This window comes from Seriola lalandi, unplaced genomic scaffold, assembly GCF_002814215.2.
Source record: "Seriola lalandi dorsalis isolate HSWRI2012SDOR001 ecotype SW California unplaced genomic scaffold, Sedor1 jcf7180002054767, whole genome shotgun sequence".
In the NCBI taxonomy this organism is placed as follows: domain Eukaryota; kingdom Metazoa; phylum Chordata; class Actinopteri; order Carangiformes; family Carangidae; genus Seriola; species Seriola lalandi.
The window spans coordinates 1,700,417-1,719,941 of NW_019525320.1; the positions used below are offsets into that span (position 1 = coordinate 1,700,417).

Consider the following 19,525-nt stretch of genomic DNA (forward strand, 5'->3'; position numbering starts at 1 on the left):
GGTGGGTGTGTGTGTGTGTTCATCTGTGCTGATTGTCTGGTGGGAAAGCATCTCTGAATCTCACAGCAGTGACAAGAGAGAGTTGCACAGTGCAATAGGTATAGGACCACTCCAGACATTTCTTGTGGCTAAAACAGTTCTCACACACACACACACACACACACACACACACACACACACACACACATAAAAATATTTTTCATCCTCTCAAACTCAGTGCTGAAGACTTAAGTGTGTGAACATATGCAAAAATACCATATTGACCCCATTTGACAAAAAGACTATTTTAACTTTATTTCTCACACGGCATCCAACCCAGGGGCATCAGTTGTTCACTGGCTTAATGCAGCAGGCTAAAAATGTTTTTATTCACATGCAGCAGTAGCTTGTCAGATTACAGAACAGAGACAGGACAGAATACTTATGGCTAAAGTAGTTCCACAAAGTTAAACCCCCCAGTAACCCCCCCAGTAACCCTGAAGCAGGTAAAGCATAACAGAAAAAAACTGTGCAAAACAATGCATCAACACTACTATTGTTTGTAGCACTATGTGAACACACTGCCTTCATTGTTTCAAAGCAAAGCGGGTGTGTCTTTTCTCTATCTGGGGAAAACTCCCACAACCTCAGTGTCCCCTCAAAGAATACTGTATTAAAGTAACATACAGACAGTATAATATTTAGTAAAGGCACAGAACAGACTCCTTACACAGGCACGCAGGTGCTTCAGTCACCTCAGGTGAATAGGACAAGATGTTTAACTCCGACTGTGCCTGTTGGTCTTTTAATCAATCAACTGCCATGACATATACAGAAATGTTGCTTAACTGGTAATAAACATTAACCGAAGTTTCAACTTTTTGTGCAATTGTTTTTGTGTCTGTATGTGATGGAAAACAGCCCCAATTCTGTGACCAGTTGTTTATCAATACAGATTCATGTAATCACAGAGTTGAGGGCCAAATGGCTTCAGACCAGTGAAACGGGGACAATGTGATTGATCTCCCAAATCGGCGCACACAGAAAGTCACACAGAGCACCTTTTTATATATATATAAAAACATCTATAAAGCATTGCGTTTCTATTTTTTTAACTCATAAACTTAACCAAAAATGTTAATAAAAAGACTTCTATCACAATAAGCTCTATTGTGTAAAAAAAAAAAAAAAAAAAAAAAAAAAAAAACTGGAATGAAATGCTTCACAAGTTTTCAGTACTCATTTTTCATTGATGTAGACCGGGGAAAACATTCTTCTCAGACAGTCTCCTCTGTTTCATCCTTTTCAAATGGTAAAACTCTGATTAAAAAATGCAAAAACTCAGATGAAGTACTACAAGCGCTTTGCTTTCTCTCACTGCCTTCAAGTTGTGTTATTGTATTGATGACTTCTCCTTCTATTTCATCAGTTTATTGCCCATTTCCTCCATCACTCACCCTCTCTCCAGAAAAAAAAAACTTTTATAATAATAAAAAATAATCTTCTGCAATATGAACTTCCTTTCCTCTATCTCTCAAGTTTTTTTCATTATTTAAATTATCTGCTCCTCCTCCACCGCCTTCCCCTCACTCTCTCCATCTCTCAGCATCTCCCTGTCTTTACTTTTTGTAGTTGCCGAACTGAATGGCCAGCCGGTCGCTGACACAGCGGAACGTCGCGGGCTGCACCTCCCAGTAGTTGACAGGGTTTGCAAACAGGCTGATGCCGTTATAGAACGCCCTCTTCATCCCAAATCCTCGAGGGCAGAAGTCGTCCACAGCCACAAGGCCGATGTTGTTGGAATGCAGGTACACCACCTAGAAAAACAGGAGTTGCAACGTAGAGGGGTGAATACAGCATCATGTGAAACATTCAGTCTCGGATGCTTTTTGCCCGTGTTTTAGACTCACCTGGAGGTATTTCATATTTGGGAGGCCTTTGGGAACACGGCTGAGGCGGTTGTTGTCCAGATGCAGTTCTCTCAGCCGGGGCAGGTAGGACAGACTGCCATTCTCTATGTTCCGGATGTGGTTAAAGCTAAGGCCCAACCTGGAAAAAGTGAGACAAGGATGGAAAATGTGAAATAGTCAGAAAACAGGGCACTGCACGGTAGATTAACTTAACTGTTTAACTGCTTAGTTGAAATGATTCTTATCACTGCAATAAAGTGATATTAAACCAGGTGAGAATTAGAGCCACATCAGCCTGGCAAAGCACCCGCGACCAGAAATAATCCCATTAGCGAATAGAAGTGTGAAGGAAAGAGGTGAAAGAAAACTGGCGCATGAGTAGAGGAGAAACAATTTGAGAGGCACAGCACAGGAGTAAATCATGAAATAAAATAAAAAATGGCTGAATTCAATTTAGCTGCTCCAGTTTCAGAGTTCTGGTGTTGTTCATGCTGGAGCAGCTGGAGTGGGAAAACAGGTTTACAGTAAACTCACAGTGTTATCCTGCTACTTTTAAGTGGCATGTCAGTGTAGTTCATTTTATCACCCCTAAGGGGCACTGGTGACTGGCAATGTATTTTTTTTATTTTTTCAAACAACAGGATAATTCTTTACAGATATGTAAGAAAAGCCCTCAGGATGAAAACAATGGATTGTGGTTAGAAATGAGTATGATGTTGTGGTGTGGAAGGTACCTGTACAGGTTTTTGTAGCGGCTCAGGTCCTCCAGTTCTACAGCCTGGATCTCATTGTGGTCCAGATGAAGCTCATTGAGACTCTCTGGGAGATCTGAAAGACAGACGCTGTATTTGTAATACTCCACTTCAGGGTGAGATTTGATTTTGTACCTCAGCTGTCTGTTCCTCTTTGTGTCTTAAAGGTGACATTTTGAGAAAAGCACTTTGTCACTTTCTTAGAGTTGACACCACTGTTGCATCAGTCAGTTAGATATGAATCTACAGCCAGCAGCCAATTAGCCTAGCTTAGCATAAAGACTAGAAACAGGGGGAAACAGCTAGCTTTGCTCTGTCCAAAAGTGAAAAAAAAAAAAATCACCTATCAGCAGCTCACTAACACATTATATGTCATGTGCTGGCAGGAGGCAGTGACTTCCTGGAGTCTTGTTGTTACCATGCCGTTGTCTGGCAACCAGCAGAGACTCCATTGTACAGATTAAATGAATAATATACTTCATACAATGTTAATTATGGCATTTTAGTGAGAAGATTTTTTTTAAATCTTTGGACAGAGCCAGGCTAGCTGTTTCCCCTGTCTCTTATCTTTATGTGGGACATTGATAAGACAGTGGGCTGCTGGCGATAGCTGCATATTTACCGTACAGATATAAGAGTGGCATTGATCAAAGCGTATTTCCCAAAATATGTATTTCCTTTAAACAATGTAATGCAAATATGTTACCATTTTAGCCACATAGAGGGGTTGTTACCTTTTGGCACTCCTGTCAGTCTGGCCTCTGATATACGCAGATAATTCAGTTTCAGTCCCTTGAAGGCTCCAGGCTCAAAACCACTGTTGTGGATGGGGTTTGCTCCCATTTCTGCAAGATAAAGGGAATATTTGTGGCAGAATACAGTCCCTTTAATCTTCAAAATCCAGTGCCAGTGCTATAAAGTGGCAAAAGTGGCGGTAAGCACCACAGAATATAGCCTAGATTCGCTGAAGTCATCGGCATTTCTGACCTATGCAGTTCATGTTGACCAGCCCTGCGAAGGCTCCAGCTGCCACCTTCTTGATGCGGTTCTCATGGATCCGCATCTCAACCAGAGAGGGAGGCAAGTTCTTGGGGATAGTGGTCAGCAGGTTCTTGGAGAAGTACAGCTTCTGCAGGTGCTTGAGAGGGGCAAATGCTCTGGGGTGGACTTTGGAAATATGGTTATTCCTCAGGGACAGACCCTGAAATAAAAAAAATTAAAATTGAAATAAAAAAAAAAACAGTAACCAAGGAGGATCCAATTTCAACACCCATGTTATGCGATCTGTGTGAAAACATCAGTAGCACCCAAACAGTCAGAAAATGAAAAGAAAATGATACAAAGAATGCACCAAAGCTTGTTACTCAGTCTCTAGTGAATGTGTTTGAGTAAATTAAAACAGATCCAGAAACAGTTCACAGCAGTCTATCATCTAGCAGACTGTCTCTCCACCTGCGCTGGCTGAGAGGTGGAGACAGATGTAGGCTGAGGTAAACAAACCTTAATAGAGAAGTTATTGTATAATGTCATGTCGGGAGTTTCCAAAGCTGCCAGACTTAATATTGCTTTTGGTCAGTGCTCTTGAATGCGTGTCAGGGGTGAGCAAAGCTTTTCTGCTAAGAGAGCTTGAATACTCCCATTTGGCTTCGGGCTCAAACTTTAATACAATTAAAGCTCTCAGGGCGAAGGGCGGTGGAGGGTGAAAAAGAAAGGAAATGAACCTGTAAATCCCAGAGGAAACTGAGGGGTCATAATCATATTTCACAGTACTGAAGCCAATAGAAGCTGAGCTGAATCAGTCGCACATCCTCGAGAGGTGCTGAGCTGACGCTGTGCAGGACACCATGAATGTAACCAGACTGTGTGTGTCTCTTACATATAAGTTAGTGAGGCCTTTGAAGTCATTCTCTGTAAGCTCAGTGATGCGGTTGTTCTGCAGGTCCAGGAACTTGGTGTCCTGGGGAATATTCTTTGGCACCTCGGTCAGACCTGAAGACAAGACCAATAAAAACACAGGAGGGAATCATATTCCATTAAATGCTTCCATGGGTGACTGTGAACCAACACCCAGTGGGCAAACTCTTAGGATATCTTAGTCAGACACAGACTTTGGAAAATAAATAGTCACTGTGTGTTTTAAAACCTCCATGAGGCCTAAAAATTAAACCAGTCACACTCCCACACATCGCAAATGAGCACTTTGGGCTCCTCGTCTATTACTTTAATGAGAGGTGGACATACACACAACCATGGAGGTCACACATACACAGACGTCAAAGCAAGACATAACTAGCATTACTGGTCTGTCACTGTCAAAGACATGCACACACACACGCACGTACACACAGACACTTCTCATACAGACAGACACACAAATTCCCTTCACACCAGATGGGGACACCAGATGTTTCCCATCTGGTTTCCATTTGACAGGAGTCGCATAGGATGTGACTTAAATACCTTCAGCGAAATCACACATCAAATGGAAGGGAGACGGGCGCAACCCAGACACACACACACACACACACACACACAAACAGAGTAATGCAAGCTGTGTGCGACAATGTGTGAGCGGTGGAGCTGCACTTGCGTTCGGGAACAATAGTGTTTTTAATTTCGGCTTCTTTGAGACTGTAAACACCTGCTGAGGAGTAGAGTGGCGAAGAAGTAGTGAAAACGTGCGGTTGTCAACTTCAGTGACATAGCATAAACACGAAAAGCTGTTATGGTTAGGGTTGCTTATGAATATTGTTTACCAAGCAATAAACTGCATCCAGGCTAAGAACGGGACGTGGACAGTGTTAAGAAAGACACCTGCATTATTCCACCCGGGGATCTCCCTGGAAAAGTGACTCAGCAGACGCACAAACACGGCAACCAGAGGTCATTAGCAAGACCACATCACAGAGCCACGTCGACGAGTGTATCAGATGCGGTAAGTGGCTCAGACAGGCCACGGTAAGCGAATCCTCTACAGGGGCCGACCTCATCCCCGACCACGACCATGATGCAACCAGGCTCGCTGGAGAGAGAGAGAGAGAGAGCGAGAGCGCCAGCTGTCCCACTGGGATCAAGTCTGCCACCAAACCACATCTGACCCGCATGACTCTACCCAGAGCTGTCCATCTAGAGTTAAGTTTAGATATATATGGCTTTGGCTGCACTGCGCCACACCCTCTATGTCACCACACAGGATCAAACCCTCAGCAGTTTCCTCTGTTCAAACCATGTCCTCGCAGTGCTGAGAAATCTGGTGCAGTGGCTGAAGAGGCCTTGTCCAAGAAATTGAACAGCAAAATAGATTCATTAGTTGTGGGTGAAAGATCAAGTTTCAATCCGAAAATACAGTTTAAATTATAAACCAGATTCCGTCTCTGTGATTTACTTTTCTCCTTACTGTAATGAAGTTATTACAGCTGCTGGGAGAGCAGTGTGACTCCAAAAAGGTGCAGAATGTTGTTGTGGTAGGAAATATTTACCTTCCAGTCAAACACCTGCAGCTTTTCGACAGGCATCCTGCCAGCTGGAAACCTTTGGATTAGTATGCCTGCATCAAACCTAACAGACATGATCAACAAACCTGAGAAAAAAAACAACTTTCACCAACACCCTGATTAAGGTGAATCCCTTAACCCTCCAAACCCCCAAACCACAGCTCTTCACCCATATCTGCCACAAATCTCAAAGCCTTCACCACAAACTGACAAAACTAGCACCCTCCTAAACCCCAGCGCCCCTCAAAACAAATACCCGACATCATGCTGGGATGCACGCTGAGAGGAGACAGACGCCACCGCCAAAATACATGTGTTCTAAATAAGCACTTGACATCTTGGAAATTATATGCTTCCACATTTACCCGCTGCAGAAAGAAACAGGGACAGTAAATATAAAGAGCTTGTAAAATGATGATTTGACAAAACCATTAAATCTAAAGTCAGACAGTTTATTAGAGTTAAATAGCCAGTATAATGTGAGGAATCTTTATATCCATAAATAAGATGGAGTTAAGTTTCTTTGGTCCTGTAAGAATAGACAAGCATGTACTTATAATATCTACAGTTGGTAAATTGGAGTGTATGTTTTATATGGAAACATGACTAAAATTAAATCACAGACAGACTGTAAAAGCACCATGAAAGTCATATTTTGAGGTAGGTTGTGTTTTGATTCGTCAGGAGGGAGCAGAATATTTTTGTGTCATAATGGTAAATATTCATAATCCTCACGTCATCTTGATTCAAATACACTTTTTTTTAACTTTATCAAACATTTTTCTTTTAATCCTCTCATCTATGTTTAAATCCCCGTCGACTAAGTCATTCTTCCTTCCATCCTCCCTTCCTGTTTTGGGTTTCTATTAAACATCCTGCCCACGTCCCAAAAACAACATGAAACAGCTACTTAAAGACAGTAAGGATATTATAAACTCCTCCCATTAAAGTGTCCCTTTTTTTTTCTCCAGATACTCCTGTGTCTTTCTCCCTAAATCCCCGTTTCTCGCTCTTGATCCCTTTTTGTATTATTTTCTCTTCCTCCTCCCTTCCCTTGATTCAGTCTTTTTCTCCTTTTCCCCTCAAACCGTTTCTCTCTTTCTCTCCCACCCAGTATCTACACACAAAATCTGGAACACAAAATCCCTCAAAGAGATGTTTTCCCTTGTGAAAATACACCAGCGTTATCCTGAGGGAGAAATTCCTCCCTTAGATAATACACCAAAGGGGGGCTTTATTCTCTGGAGCTACGAAAGTCATGCAAGGCTCAGGTCATGCTCACTCTCTCTGCCATTCAACTCATTTGTTTTCCTTTCTGAACCTCCTGCCACACTCACACGCTGAGAAACGATGACAAAGAGTCACAAACATGCGTCTCTGTTGCTCTCACACACTCTCACTGACCGAGGTCAGAGCACTGCACGACCCTGAGATGGCAGTGGCAGCCGAAGGGGCACATGTGCATGTCAGGGGTGGGGATCTCGTCCGTGGCCGAACCCTCTTCCTCGTCCCTCATCATCGCCATCATGCCGCCGCTGTCCATACTGTCCATGGCAAAATCCCAGAAGCCCCTCTGCTCGAAGGGCAGGGCAGAGGTGGGGGAGAGCAGCCGGACCACGCATAGCAAGAGCAGGAGGGAGCAATGTGGCAACATCTTTTACTTACACACCTGAGAAAACAGAAGAAGGAGGGAGGGAGAGCAGCGTCAGTTTTCATTGAACATAAATGTGGACACTCAGTTGCCATATATCAGGTAAACCAGACTAATACAACAGTCCTGCAATAAATCCTACGTTATCAAAGCTTTGAATGTTTTAGTTTAACTTGTTTTAGAAGGATGGATCAACTATATGATCAATCTAGAGGCTGTAAAATGTGGCGCCATTAAATTGTATTGCATTGTACCAATATAATTTTGTCCACTCCTTTTATGTCAATAAGGGTAGATGAGAAAATGTGCACTGGGATGTTGAAAAATGAGAGAAAAAAGAATGAAAAATTGCATCAGCAATAGACTTTCCCAAACCCCCGGGAGCCCCAGACGCCCGGGGGCCCCAGAAGCCCCAGAAGCCCCAGAAGCCCCAGAAGCCCCAGAAGCCCCAAGTTCAATGTGTGTAAACTAATTTTTGTTAGAAAATTTGCTCCACTATATCAACAATCACCAAAGGAGCTTTATTACTTAATTATTTTAGTTAATATTGTGCTTTAATGGTGCATACCTAAATACCTGAACGTTCCAGACAAAACGGGCAAAATGTGTTGCATGAAAGTGCAATGAGGGCTATGAAATAAGTGTAACACAGGGCACAGGTAGCAGTCAGTGATAAATGGACATTGAAATATTATGAAATGGTCTGCTTATCCTTAATTACAAAGCCCTATTGTTTACACCACACCTAACAGGCAGAATAGGAGCTGGAGGCTGGGGAGGAGAAGTGCACTCATTCCCCCTGGTAGACTTGCCAGGAACCGACTCTGGGAATGAAAGTCACTTTAACCACACTGACGAAATGTCACTGTCTGCTTCCTGCACAGGAGAGCAAGTCTCTTCTCACTGGCCAATCAGATAGTGTGGAGGACATCACCTCAGCGGTGGAAAACTTTATTCCTGCAACTAAACAGTCAAACAAAGCCGCCATTCATTTAGAGGGGAAACTGGGTGTGCAAGACCAAGTGCGAATGTGCGAGAGCGTGTGTGTGTGTACGTGCATGCACACGTGTTCGAGTGTGTATGCATGTCATGAAACACAGACACAGCCATGATGTCATAGCTGAGCACACACTCACGGCTAATTGAGGTCACCAGACATGCGAGCATGTGTGTGCCCGTTTGCTTGCTTTCTTTATCCCGCCTGCACTGACCTAGCTAACACTTCAACGCAGCCACTCAACCTAAAACCTAATTCCGAGGAAAAACAAATTATTACCAGGCCAACTGATCCCTTCAGCAGGAAATTGTGACCCTTAACCTGATGCTAAACCTATGAAGTAAAGCCCAGTCCTACACTGGATGCAGGGGTGAACTATATAATCTCTAGCCTTGTCCTGTTAATTCCTCCTCTGATCCACCACTCCGTAATCCTACTGAGGCGCGGAAAGTCTTGATGCCAGTTGTTAGCGTATATTTCAGAGAGGTTTAAGGATCTGTCGCAACATGATCGGATGTTCATTGGAAGCAAGAGGGAAGCAAATTTTGGCTTTCAGCGTTGTCGGGACCGATTGATGAAAGGAAAATGGAGGAGTGGAGGTTCAGAGAGAGATTGACAACATAATAGAGCAAGAAAAGAAGAAGATGAAGGACTTTTTATTTACCAGAGGTCTTAAAGTGAAATTATATCTTTTTGTGTTGCTAAATTCTCTCGATCTTGTTCCTCTACGAAATGTGACACCATTCAAATACTCACTTGATCTTTGCCCTTGTTATTTCACTTAATGTCCTAGGATATTTCTGGTAGCACTGAGTGTTCACAAGACTTCAAATGGCCTAAAAGGGAGGCTACAATAATAAAACTGGTGAGGGGCTTCAAGGGCTTTTTAATGTTGGGGAAATGCTTCTCATTCCACCCTTCATAAAAAATGCAAAAGTAGAGCCTTAACAAAAACACTTCACAAAGAAACCAGAGAATGTGGTTCAGAGTAATACATCACAATGTGTGGGAGATGAATTAACAACACATGCTTATCAATTCAACTTCAGCAGTTACTGACCACATTCATAACCTCACATACGCAAAATTCAGCTTCAAGCCCTGAACTATGCAGGACATCCTGTGCATGAGAAATGTTCTATTATCCGTCTCTGCTTATTTCACTTTAAAGCTTCTTATGCAATCCTCTGCAACTGTGAAAGCATTTTCCCCTCGAGTCAAAGAAATAAAAATAAAAAATTATTTAGGGACATTAAAATCTGTAAGACAAAGAGCCTGTGCATAATGTGGACCTGGCCTGGAAGAATGAATAAGTGGCCCCTGCAGTCTGCTCCCTGCAATAAAAATAGCTGCCAAATTATACCATTTTGCAGAAAATAAAAACCCCACTGGCCTTGGTTTGGCCAGAAAAATGCAGCCAAGAGGACAGGGCTAGGGCATATATAGTCAGCATCACACAATGACACGCAACACACAAAGACGCATAAAAGAGCTGGAACACACACAGAAGAACACCACTGGACTTATTCACACACCTACAATTTCTGCATTTTGTGCCGTACAACTTCACAGGAAATATCACAAGCATGTATTGTAAATCTAAAAATGTGACACTCTGCGGAGACATTTGTCTGCTATTTGTAGAGATGTGGTAGTTGATAGAGATTTGCAGACAGAGGTGCTGAAGATGATGGCTGAGGGGGGAAAAAAGAAGGAGACAGGAACAAGAACAGTCTATCATCATCCAGGAATGACACATATAAGGCTACTATAAACACAACATGACGATAAGTCTAAACTACATCCCACAATCAAGCAGCCTCTCTGGCTGTAATAACCACTTTTATCAAGCCCTTGTGTGTATGAATGCAGTTCCTCTCCCACCACTTAAACTGTGAGCCGTCAAACATCCGGTCTGAGACGAAAAACAAACCAAAGGCTTCTCTCTTAATTGTTGTTGCCTCGGCTCTCCTCCCAGCCAAAGGCCAGAAGTGGTTTAATGGGTAGATGGATGGATGGGTGGCTATTCCTGTCTGTTTGTCTCCAAGGTGCTGTGGGGGAGGGGGGGCAGGCAGACAGAAAGAAAGAGTTGAAGCTGTGTGTCGGGCAGCAGCGAGGAGGATGTGAGTGATGCAGCTGCTACCAGCAGCTGCAGCACAGGTGGTACTGTCTTTGCAGTAACATCTCTGCCGCACTATGTGGCAAGACGTATGTAGAAACTGTACCTGACTTTATCACTCACCTCACTAATGCTCTTGAACAGGAACAAAGCCCTGTTCAAAGCCAGGTTCAAAAATCACGTGAAAAGCCTTTTAGAAGAGTGGAGGCTGGTACAGCAGCGTGGTTAACGCCATGGTATTGAAATTACATTCAAGTGAGGTGTCATGTCCAAATACTTTTGGCCACATGATGCCTTCTCTCTCATCTAGAGCAATGACTATTTTCCTTCAGTCAAATAGAGGAACAGGAGGAAATTCCCCACCCTGAGTCAAAGGTGTGTCAGCTCATACCCAGTATATATGCGCACACACACGCACCCACACACATTATATGACTGTCTGCACCTCTTAATGTGGTTGAAGTTGTCATAACAGGCAACAGAAAACAGACACTTTTATGAAGACAGGAATTCCAGTGGTTTACTGCTGGATTAGAAAGTTGAAGATACAACAGAGAGATAATGAGAGAGGATTCAGACACGGATGAATGGATGGATAGATATATTGACTGATAACAAAAAAAAAAAAAAAAAAAAAAAAAGCAGCAGCGTCAGTGAAAGCCCCATCTGGTGAACAATCCTCTCTACAAGTGTATCATTTGTTTGAGTTTCCCACACTGGGCACCAGAGATTAGCTTTACATTTCCTATATACACTATCCATCAAGTGGTGGGTACTTGTCAGCCCTCACATCCACCGCAATTACTTTGATGTGCCTGGAGTTCCCACAAAGCGGCCTTTGCCCTTGTCAAGCTAAACAAACATATATTTAAGCTATATGCTCTGTGTGTTGCCAAGAATAATCATCTCCTCGCGAGACAACACACAGTGTTTGTTCTCCCATGACCACAGTCAGGAGAAAGGCAATCACTACTACCTCCCACCTAGTCACACACAACCCCCCCCCTCCCCCTTCTTCTTTTGACTCTCATGAATTGCTGCCACCTCTTCTCAGCAGAGAACGTTTTAATTGGTACGACCGCAAAAATCATCAGATTTTATGTGCACATAACCCCTTTTTATGACTGCACGGTTTATTCACAGCTGCTGTTCTTGTCTGAACCCTTTGGCACCGCCGTGAACTTGCAGAACTGGAGGTGCCAAGATCCATTGCTAGATCGATCAAAGACATCAAAATGCTGGCTCACTTTATCCCATGTATTCATATTTAGGAGAAGCTCAGCTCCTCGGGGCGTGCTGGCAGTTGTGCGAGCAGAGTTAAGGTGGGGCACAGAGCTTTACCAAAAGTGCCAGCTGGCGCCACAACGCTGGTTTATTGGCAGCCGCCACGTCAACACTCAGCGCCGATTAGCATCACATGGTGGCTCAGACTGATCAAGGTGCTGACTGAGCACTAAATCTTTGACATGGCTTAGTATTGTGTTGCAGAGAATAAATCTTTGGCTGGAGTCACTCCGTCGGATATGCGTTTGTTTTCAGTTAGAGTTTTGTGTTTCTTCCCTAACCCATCATGTTTTTCTGAGCAGGATCCAAGCTGTAATAAACTGTGACCCCTAAAAAAAACACAAATGTAAGACTCACACATATGTTGGCTTGTGGGAATGCAACACATGTACACATACACACACACACACACACACACACACACACACACCTACAAACACACACATAAACCATCTTTGTAGTTTAGTCACAAAATCTGAGGTGCAACTCCAAAATGATCTGGTCATTTTTCGGACCCCCTTCATTTCCTTATGCCATGTGTCCTTCACCTCCACACATGTGAACACACACAAGTAGACAGACACACACACGCACGCACTCCTGCACTCCTCAGACACACAGGCTGTTAGTGCTAGGCGGGTCCGGTAGGAGAATTCGGGTGGAGTTAACTGCCCCAGTGGCTGTAATTTGGTGACTGCTATCCCTAAAAAAAGGAACTGTTTGGCAGCTTCTCTGTTGCCGCCAAGCTTGGATGTGGTGGCAAGCTGCTCAGCGCTGCAGGGACAAGGCCTAACCGGAGCAGAACAGAGAGCAGAGCTACACAGAACAAAAAAAAAAAAAGAGAACAAAAAAAAAGGGGGAAATCAGTTAACAGCAGGGGGACAGCTGATCTGAGCATCCATGTCTGTGGTGGGCAGATGAGCCTCATTCAGAGTATGTGAAGCATTCCAAAGTTTGTGCCAGTTATAAGTGGGCTGTGAATACAGACTTTAAACAATGGCTGCCTTTTGACAAACCAAAATGGACCAGTCAGCGGATTTTATTGTCAGAACATGGCAAGGACAAGATTTCCAGAGCACAAATTTAATTATAACTTGAATTCAAAAATTGCAAGAGTAAGGGGAAACATGTAGCCACTGATTTGGCATCAAACTAAAACTGATCAATGATGGCACGCAGCGAGGAATACGGAGCTAGAGGGGCAGCTGTGAGTTACTCGGGGAGTTAAGACGGGAAAGGTAGAAAACTGAAATAAAGCACTGAGGTTGAGTGTTGAGACAGACAGGTGGATGGACAGACAGGGCAGCGAGAAGCACCGAACAGACAGACGAACAGGTGTAGGGGTGGTCAACCCACAGGCTGGCTAATAGGCAGTCAGACAGGAAAGTCAGGAAACAGACAGATTTAAACCATCATTTTGACTGTCTGACCATTGACTCCGGAGTCTGACTAACACTGTTTGCTCTCTCTTTGTACAGTAAGGTTACTCAGTTAAATAGACTGGTATAAATGGCTCATACATGGTAGTTAACCGTTGCCGGACATGAAGTCATCAGCATAAGACAGAATGGGGCCACAGAGAGAGAAGGGTGGGGGGGTGGGGGGGTACTTTCTTAAAAAGGACTGTGTATTTGTTTGCATCATGTTATACAAAAGAAAACACGGCAAAGAGAAGAGAGCAAGCTATAATAATCTCCCTGCCAAATAAAGTTTTCCCAGGCCACAGTTCTCTCAACACATTTCAATATGAACCCTGTGTGTGTGCGTGCGTGCGTGCGTGCGTGCGTGTGTGTATAGAGAGAGGCTGAATTTGAGGGCAGCGCAGGCCTGTACACCAGAACGGGTTGACTTGATTGGCACGTTTCACTATAATTATTCTCCCTAAATGACGATGCAGGGATGGAGGTAAAAGTCTCGCTATAAAAGCCCATGTGTTACATTCAGAGCCTGATGCTGAGAGAATTAAAAAAAAGAAAAAAAAAAAAAAAAAAAAGGTGCGTTGATCTGAGGATAAAGTGAGCGGAAATGAAAGGCTCGCCTAATTGTTATCTCGCCCTCCAATGATCACTCCTGTTGAAATTCTTTGGAGACTCGTTGCGCCATCTAGTGTTACTGCTGCGTCAGAGCTGAAACCGCAGCATCAGATGCGCCATGCACATGATGGAACAGGTTGCATCAAAAAAAAAAAAAAAAGAATAGTGATAGTGTTTTACATTATTGAGAGGAATAACTAATTAGTAAGATATAAATTTAGCAGGTAATTTGGTGGAAACGACATGACAACTTTAACAAACATAAAAGTTCACAACATAAATCTTAAAGCAAAGTTTTAAAAAGTTTTAGCACAAAGAGTTTATGGCTGCTTTGTGTGCCACTTTTTGAATTCAGTTGATTTCACTACAATATTGCAACAGCATAAAAGTTTCTAAATAAAACATTAACTTTGCAATTTCTCACGTTTAAATAACCCCCCCCTGTCCAATTAAAAGATTAAACATGATATATAATGAAAAAAAATAACCCATCTCCCCTACCTTTTGGATAGAGATAAGAAATTAATTCCAAAAAAATTGATTGAAGGGTGTTTTTTTTTTTCTTTCCCTCTGTGCGTCAGATTTTCCTGGAGATTTAAAAAAAAAACAAAAAACAAATATTGTCCTATATGTTCATCACATTTAGGGATAATTGCAGTATTTCCCTGTGGTCCTCTGACATCCAGTCGCAGCTCCTCCGCCACTCTGTGCCACTGCGAACTGCGTCAGGGAACCGTGTGTGCGCGTTTCAGTCCAAACCGAGGAAATGACTGAGAGCCGGGGGGGTCGAGCCCATAAAGTTAACAAGCCAGCCTCCTTTTTGGATGGAGGAAAGAGGAGGAAGAGAAGTAGTGGGGGGAGCGGCCTGGGCACAGCACTTCTGTGCTATTACAGTAGCTGTTACAGTAAAACTGGTTGGATTTCAGTATTCCTGTGATAATCAATGTAGTGACAACATACAAACATCACAGACAACTTTGCAATATTATATGGATGACATTAAGGTATACATCTTTTTATATTGCAGCTAAATATGCAGCTTATGCTGAAATCATTTAAATTAAATTCCCCCTCATCAGTGTACACTCCATATCCCACAAAGCAAACAGAATTTAATAATAAAAAAAAAAAAAATAAAATAACATTTATTAAAAAGGAAACATTGACGTAAGTATTCAGACCCTTTACTTAGTTGTAGTATCTTTGGAAGGGATCACAGCCTCCAGTCTTAAGATGCAGCAATCCTTGCACATGTTGATTTAAGGATTTTCTGCCAGTCTTCTCTGCAGATCCTCTCAAGCTCTGTCAGGATCGGATGGGGGCCGTCGGTCAACAGCCATTTTCAGGTCTCTGCAGGTCTTGTTGGAGGGCGAACCTTCAGCCCTATGCAGTCTGACGTCCTCAGCACCCTGGATCAGGCTTTCCTCAAGGATATCTCTGTATATTTTGTTCCATTCAGCTTTCTCTCGACCCCGACCAGTCTACCGGTTCCTGCTGCTGAAAACCGCCCCCACGCCATGATGCTGCCACCACTACCACACTTCACTGTGTGGATGGTATTCTGCAGGTGAGGAGCAGAGGCTCGTTTCTTCCAGGCTGAGGCCAAACAGCTCAGTCTCGGTTTCATCAGATCAGAGAGTTTTGTTTCTTAGGGGCATTTTTGTGAACTTTCAGTGAGGAGAGGCTCCCGCGTTCACTCTGCCATAAAACCCGGATTGGTGGGGCGCCGCAGTGATCTTCAAGAAGTTTCTCCCATCTCCACACAGGGTCTCTGGAGCTCGTCCAGGGTGACCATCAGGTTCTTGGTCACCTCTCTTACCAAAGGCCCTTCTCCCCCGATTCTGCTCTGATCTGCATTGTCAGCTGTGAGACCTTATATCGACAGGTGTGTGCATTTTCAAATTGTGTCCAATCAGTTGAATTAACCACAGGTGGTCTCCAATGAAGGTGTAGAAACATCTCAAAGATGATCAAGAGAAATCGGAGGCACCTGAGCTAAATTTAAAATGTCACAGCAAAGTGTCTGAATACTTATGTCAATGTGATATTTCAGTTTTTCCTTTTTAATACATTTGCAAACAATTCTGTTTGGGTTTGTCATTACTGAGTGCAGAGTGATGAATGATTTTAGTAAATGAATGAATTGAAACGATTTTAGTAACAACATGGAAAAAGTAAAGGGGTCTGAATACTTTCTGAATGCACTGATACCAAAAACATATTCTAAATCCTAAAGCGCAGGGGGATGGGCCTTCCCTAATCTAATCCAATAATCATACAGTAATTCCTCAAAATTTTAGCCTTAAAAATATAATATATAATAACTCTACCCTGACACAGTGTCAAACGATTTGACATTATTGTCTACAAGCTGAGTATCCAGGGACAGGCTGATGTGCTGGATTTCATTATGTTAAGGGCTATTCTTGTTATTTTTGGAAATATTACCAATACCAAAAAGAAAAAGAAAAAAAAAAGAAAAGAAAACACTTTCCCAGTAGGAATATCTTAGTGATCTTTCTCCAAGAAGAAGAAAGAGAAGAAGACAATGCACTTCATTTGAACTTTTGTGTCTGAGGTCTGTAATTGCCAAATTTAATTGCTTTTGAAGACAATTTAGAGAACACGGGACAATGTAATTCTACTCCACTACAGTGCAGTCGCAATATACAGTACCGCCATGAGGGAAACCAAAGTAAGCAGTTTATTGTGGCTCCTATAATGAAATATTACAGCAGAGAGCAACAAAAAGTGTGTCTTTGTGCAATAGTATTAAAACACTCTCTCTTCAAGACCTGTTTCTCCCAGTATCGCATTAGTGGCAGGGAGGTCATGGAGGGCAAAGTACAGAGAAAAAAAAAAGTGAAACGCAGTTTAAACTTTTACATAGTGTTGTTCCTGTACATTAATTTAAAATGAGAGAAACCTTAATAGTGTGTATTTCTTTTATGCATTCAAATTGTTATCACAGTGTTGGTAATATAAAAAAATCTCTGGGTTTAACACCTTCTGTGGAGGTGTGAAAATGGATTGTTTTTGACTTAAACTGGTTGGTGTTTATGACATTCGCTGAGTCATATTTATCTTTTTTTTTAAATCAACCGACATTTAATTGCATAACCCAAAGTAACACATTTGTCTCTGATTAGCACTAGGAGAGTACATGGTGATACTACCAAGCTCCACCAAAATCAGGGAGCGAAATGTATTTCGAGGACTGTGATTATAAAACGTATGATTTTGTGTCTTCTCACGGTTTTCTATTAAATTTTGTTTTGGCAGGATGAAGTGTTCTCTCTCACTGACTCTCTGATTTCCGCTCTGCATTGCCAGCACCCAGAGCAAGGCAGCAAGTTTGGCAAGCCGCGCCATCTGGGAGCTTTCCCGACCCGCACAAAGTCGGCCACACAAACGTTTGCACTGATCCAGAAATGATCTATGAGCTCTGCAGAGATACGACTTTAGCATGAAATTATAAGAATTTTTCTTTATCATTCATATGGATAATGACTCTGTTTAGTTTTATGCTTTCCTTTCTCTTTAAGAGAACAGTGTCCGCAGTGGTTGGAAAAGGCATGCAGACCGGAGCAGTGTCTAGGAGGAGTGTTGGCAGGGGACACAATTTTGATAACGGATTTCGTAGATAACATTCCCCCCTCTCCCAGCTTCCTGTCTTTCTCCCATTTTGTAGAATCATCCTTCCACTCTGTTTCTCACTCTTTATTTCTCCGTCTCTCTCTCTCGCTGTGGTTCAGTTGATTATGGTGTTGGTCTGTAGCTAGAGGGCTTGGCATCCAAATTAAACTCTTTTTGTCCCATGAGTGTACAACTTAAGTGTCTCCAGAGATTAGCACACCCACTTGCTAGCTGCCATGTGTGTGTGTGCGTGTGTGTGCATGTGTGTCTGTGTGTGTGTGTGTGTGTGTGTGTGTGTGTGTGTGTGTGTGTGTGTGTGTCTTTCTATGCAGGAGGGAGAGGAGAATAATATTGACCAACGTGTTGTTTTTGTGTTTTTCGTATTTGGAATTCAGCCCGCTAAAAGTTTATTTCATGCTTGTTGATGTTGCTGGTTATCATGGATGAGAACATCAGGGCTGATGGCCGAGCGGTTAGTTCTCTTGCACGCTGCAGTAAGCACATTCTTGCTGATCCAAATAGTTGACCCTTAACACTGGAACCTAATCTCATGTTCTAGCAAAAGGAACTGTCCTCACTCTTGCACCCTCCAACCATCCTCTTTCTTCTCACCCTGCTCTATCCGCTTGTCTCTGATGCCCCTCTGAGTCAGGACAAGGGATTCTTTGGCTGTTTTTCTGTGTGAACTGGTGCTTTTTTATTTAATCAGCCAGCACTTCCCCCCCATCCTCCAATAACAAACACAGGAAGCTGCTGTCGCCGGGTAGAACAGACAGTACATGGGAGAAGAAAAGCACAAAGGCGCTCTACGGTCAACCTCATTCAAACGGACTCATGGCCTCAGCTCGGCGGGACGCGAAACATCTGTTGGGTGTGATGGGATGTCGGTTTAACAGTTTAGTCATGTCACACGCAGTATGACGGATGACACTGAAGTGGCAGAGCCTGTCAAATTTGAAAATACCCCATGTGACAGGCTGTGGGGAGGGGAGGTTTAAAGATTTAAGATCAAAGCTGAAAGAAATCCATCTGTGCAAAATGACAAAGATGGGAATGTGCAAAGAGAGAACCGATGCAGTCGGGTTGTTTTTCAGGCAAAGCTTCTGCTCTGCTTGTACGCGCAGGAATTGCAGTATAAATGTGAATGTGTAGTTTCTTAGACAGTAATGTGCTGTTTGCAAAATGACTGTACAATTATGGAGAATGAAGACTGCACCACATGCACAAGACTGAGAGCAGGAATCTAACATGTGATTACACGCCCAGGCAGAGAGAGTGAAAAGTATAAATATATGTGTGTGTGCGCGTGTGTGTGTGTGTGTGTGTGTGCGTGTGTGCGTCTGCTCATAGTACATACCCAAACAATGCATGTACTGAGCTCTCATTTACTTGTTAACTTTGTCACCTGCTGGCCGCTCTATACGCAGTTCCATTGTCTCTCATATTAACTGTCTGCCTTGCTTTACCTCAGCCCTCCACACTCTCTTCCTCCCTCCCTCTCTTTCTGAGTGTGTGTGTGTGTGTAACTCTAGCATCTGCAGGGGACCTTGTGTTCTTCATTTAGAGCCGCAGAACCACAGCTCTATGTTGAAACCTTATACCTGGAGCCAGCTAGTCAACCCAGCAAGTGCACAGCCTGTAAATTACGACTTCATACGCCGCGCACAGCT

At 43.0% G+C, this 19,525-nt stretch overlaps 1 protein-coding gene across 1 annotated transcript; it reads right to left on the minus strand.

The window, feature by feature from the left end:
* Positions 1 to 268: 268 nt before the first annotated feature.
* bgnb (biglycan b) lies at positions 269 to 14,984 on the minus strand. The gene is made up of 8 exons (XM_023425063.2): positions 14,721 to 14,984; positions 7,540 to 7,804; positions 4,518 to 4,630; positions 3,629 to 3,842; positions 3,376 to 3,486; positions 2,624 to 2,717; positions 1,890 to 2,028; positions 269 to 1,796 (listed from the first exon to the last, which is right to left on the minus strand). Exons 2-8 carry the CDS (start codon positions 7,787 to 7,789, stop codon positions 1,599 to 1,601), a joined length of 1,119 nt encoding a protein of 372 aa, XP_023280831.1. The 5' UTR covers positions 7,790 to 7,804; positions 14,721 to 14,984; the 3' UTR covers positions 269 to 1,598.
* Between the last annotated feature and the right edge of the window lie 4,541 nt (positions 14,985 to 19,525).

Coding starts and splice junctions, on each gene's coding strand:
- bgnb (XM_023425063.2), bottom strand. CDS start 7,789: ATGTTGCCACATTGCTCCCTCCTGCTCTTGCTATGCGTGGTCCGGCTG. Junction 4,631..7,539: donor CGTGCAGTGCTCTGACCTCG/GTCAGTGAGAGT, acceptor TCTTGTCTTCAG/GTCTGACCGAGGTGCCAAAG. Junction 3,843..4,517: donor AAGGCCTCACTAACTTATAT/GTAAGAGACACA, acceptor TTTTTATTTCAG/GGTCTGTCCCTGAGGAATAA.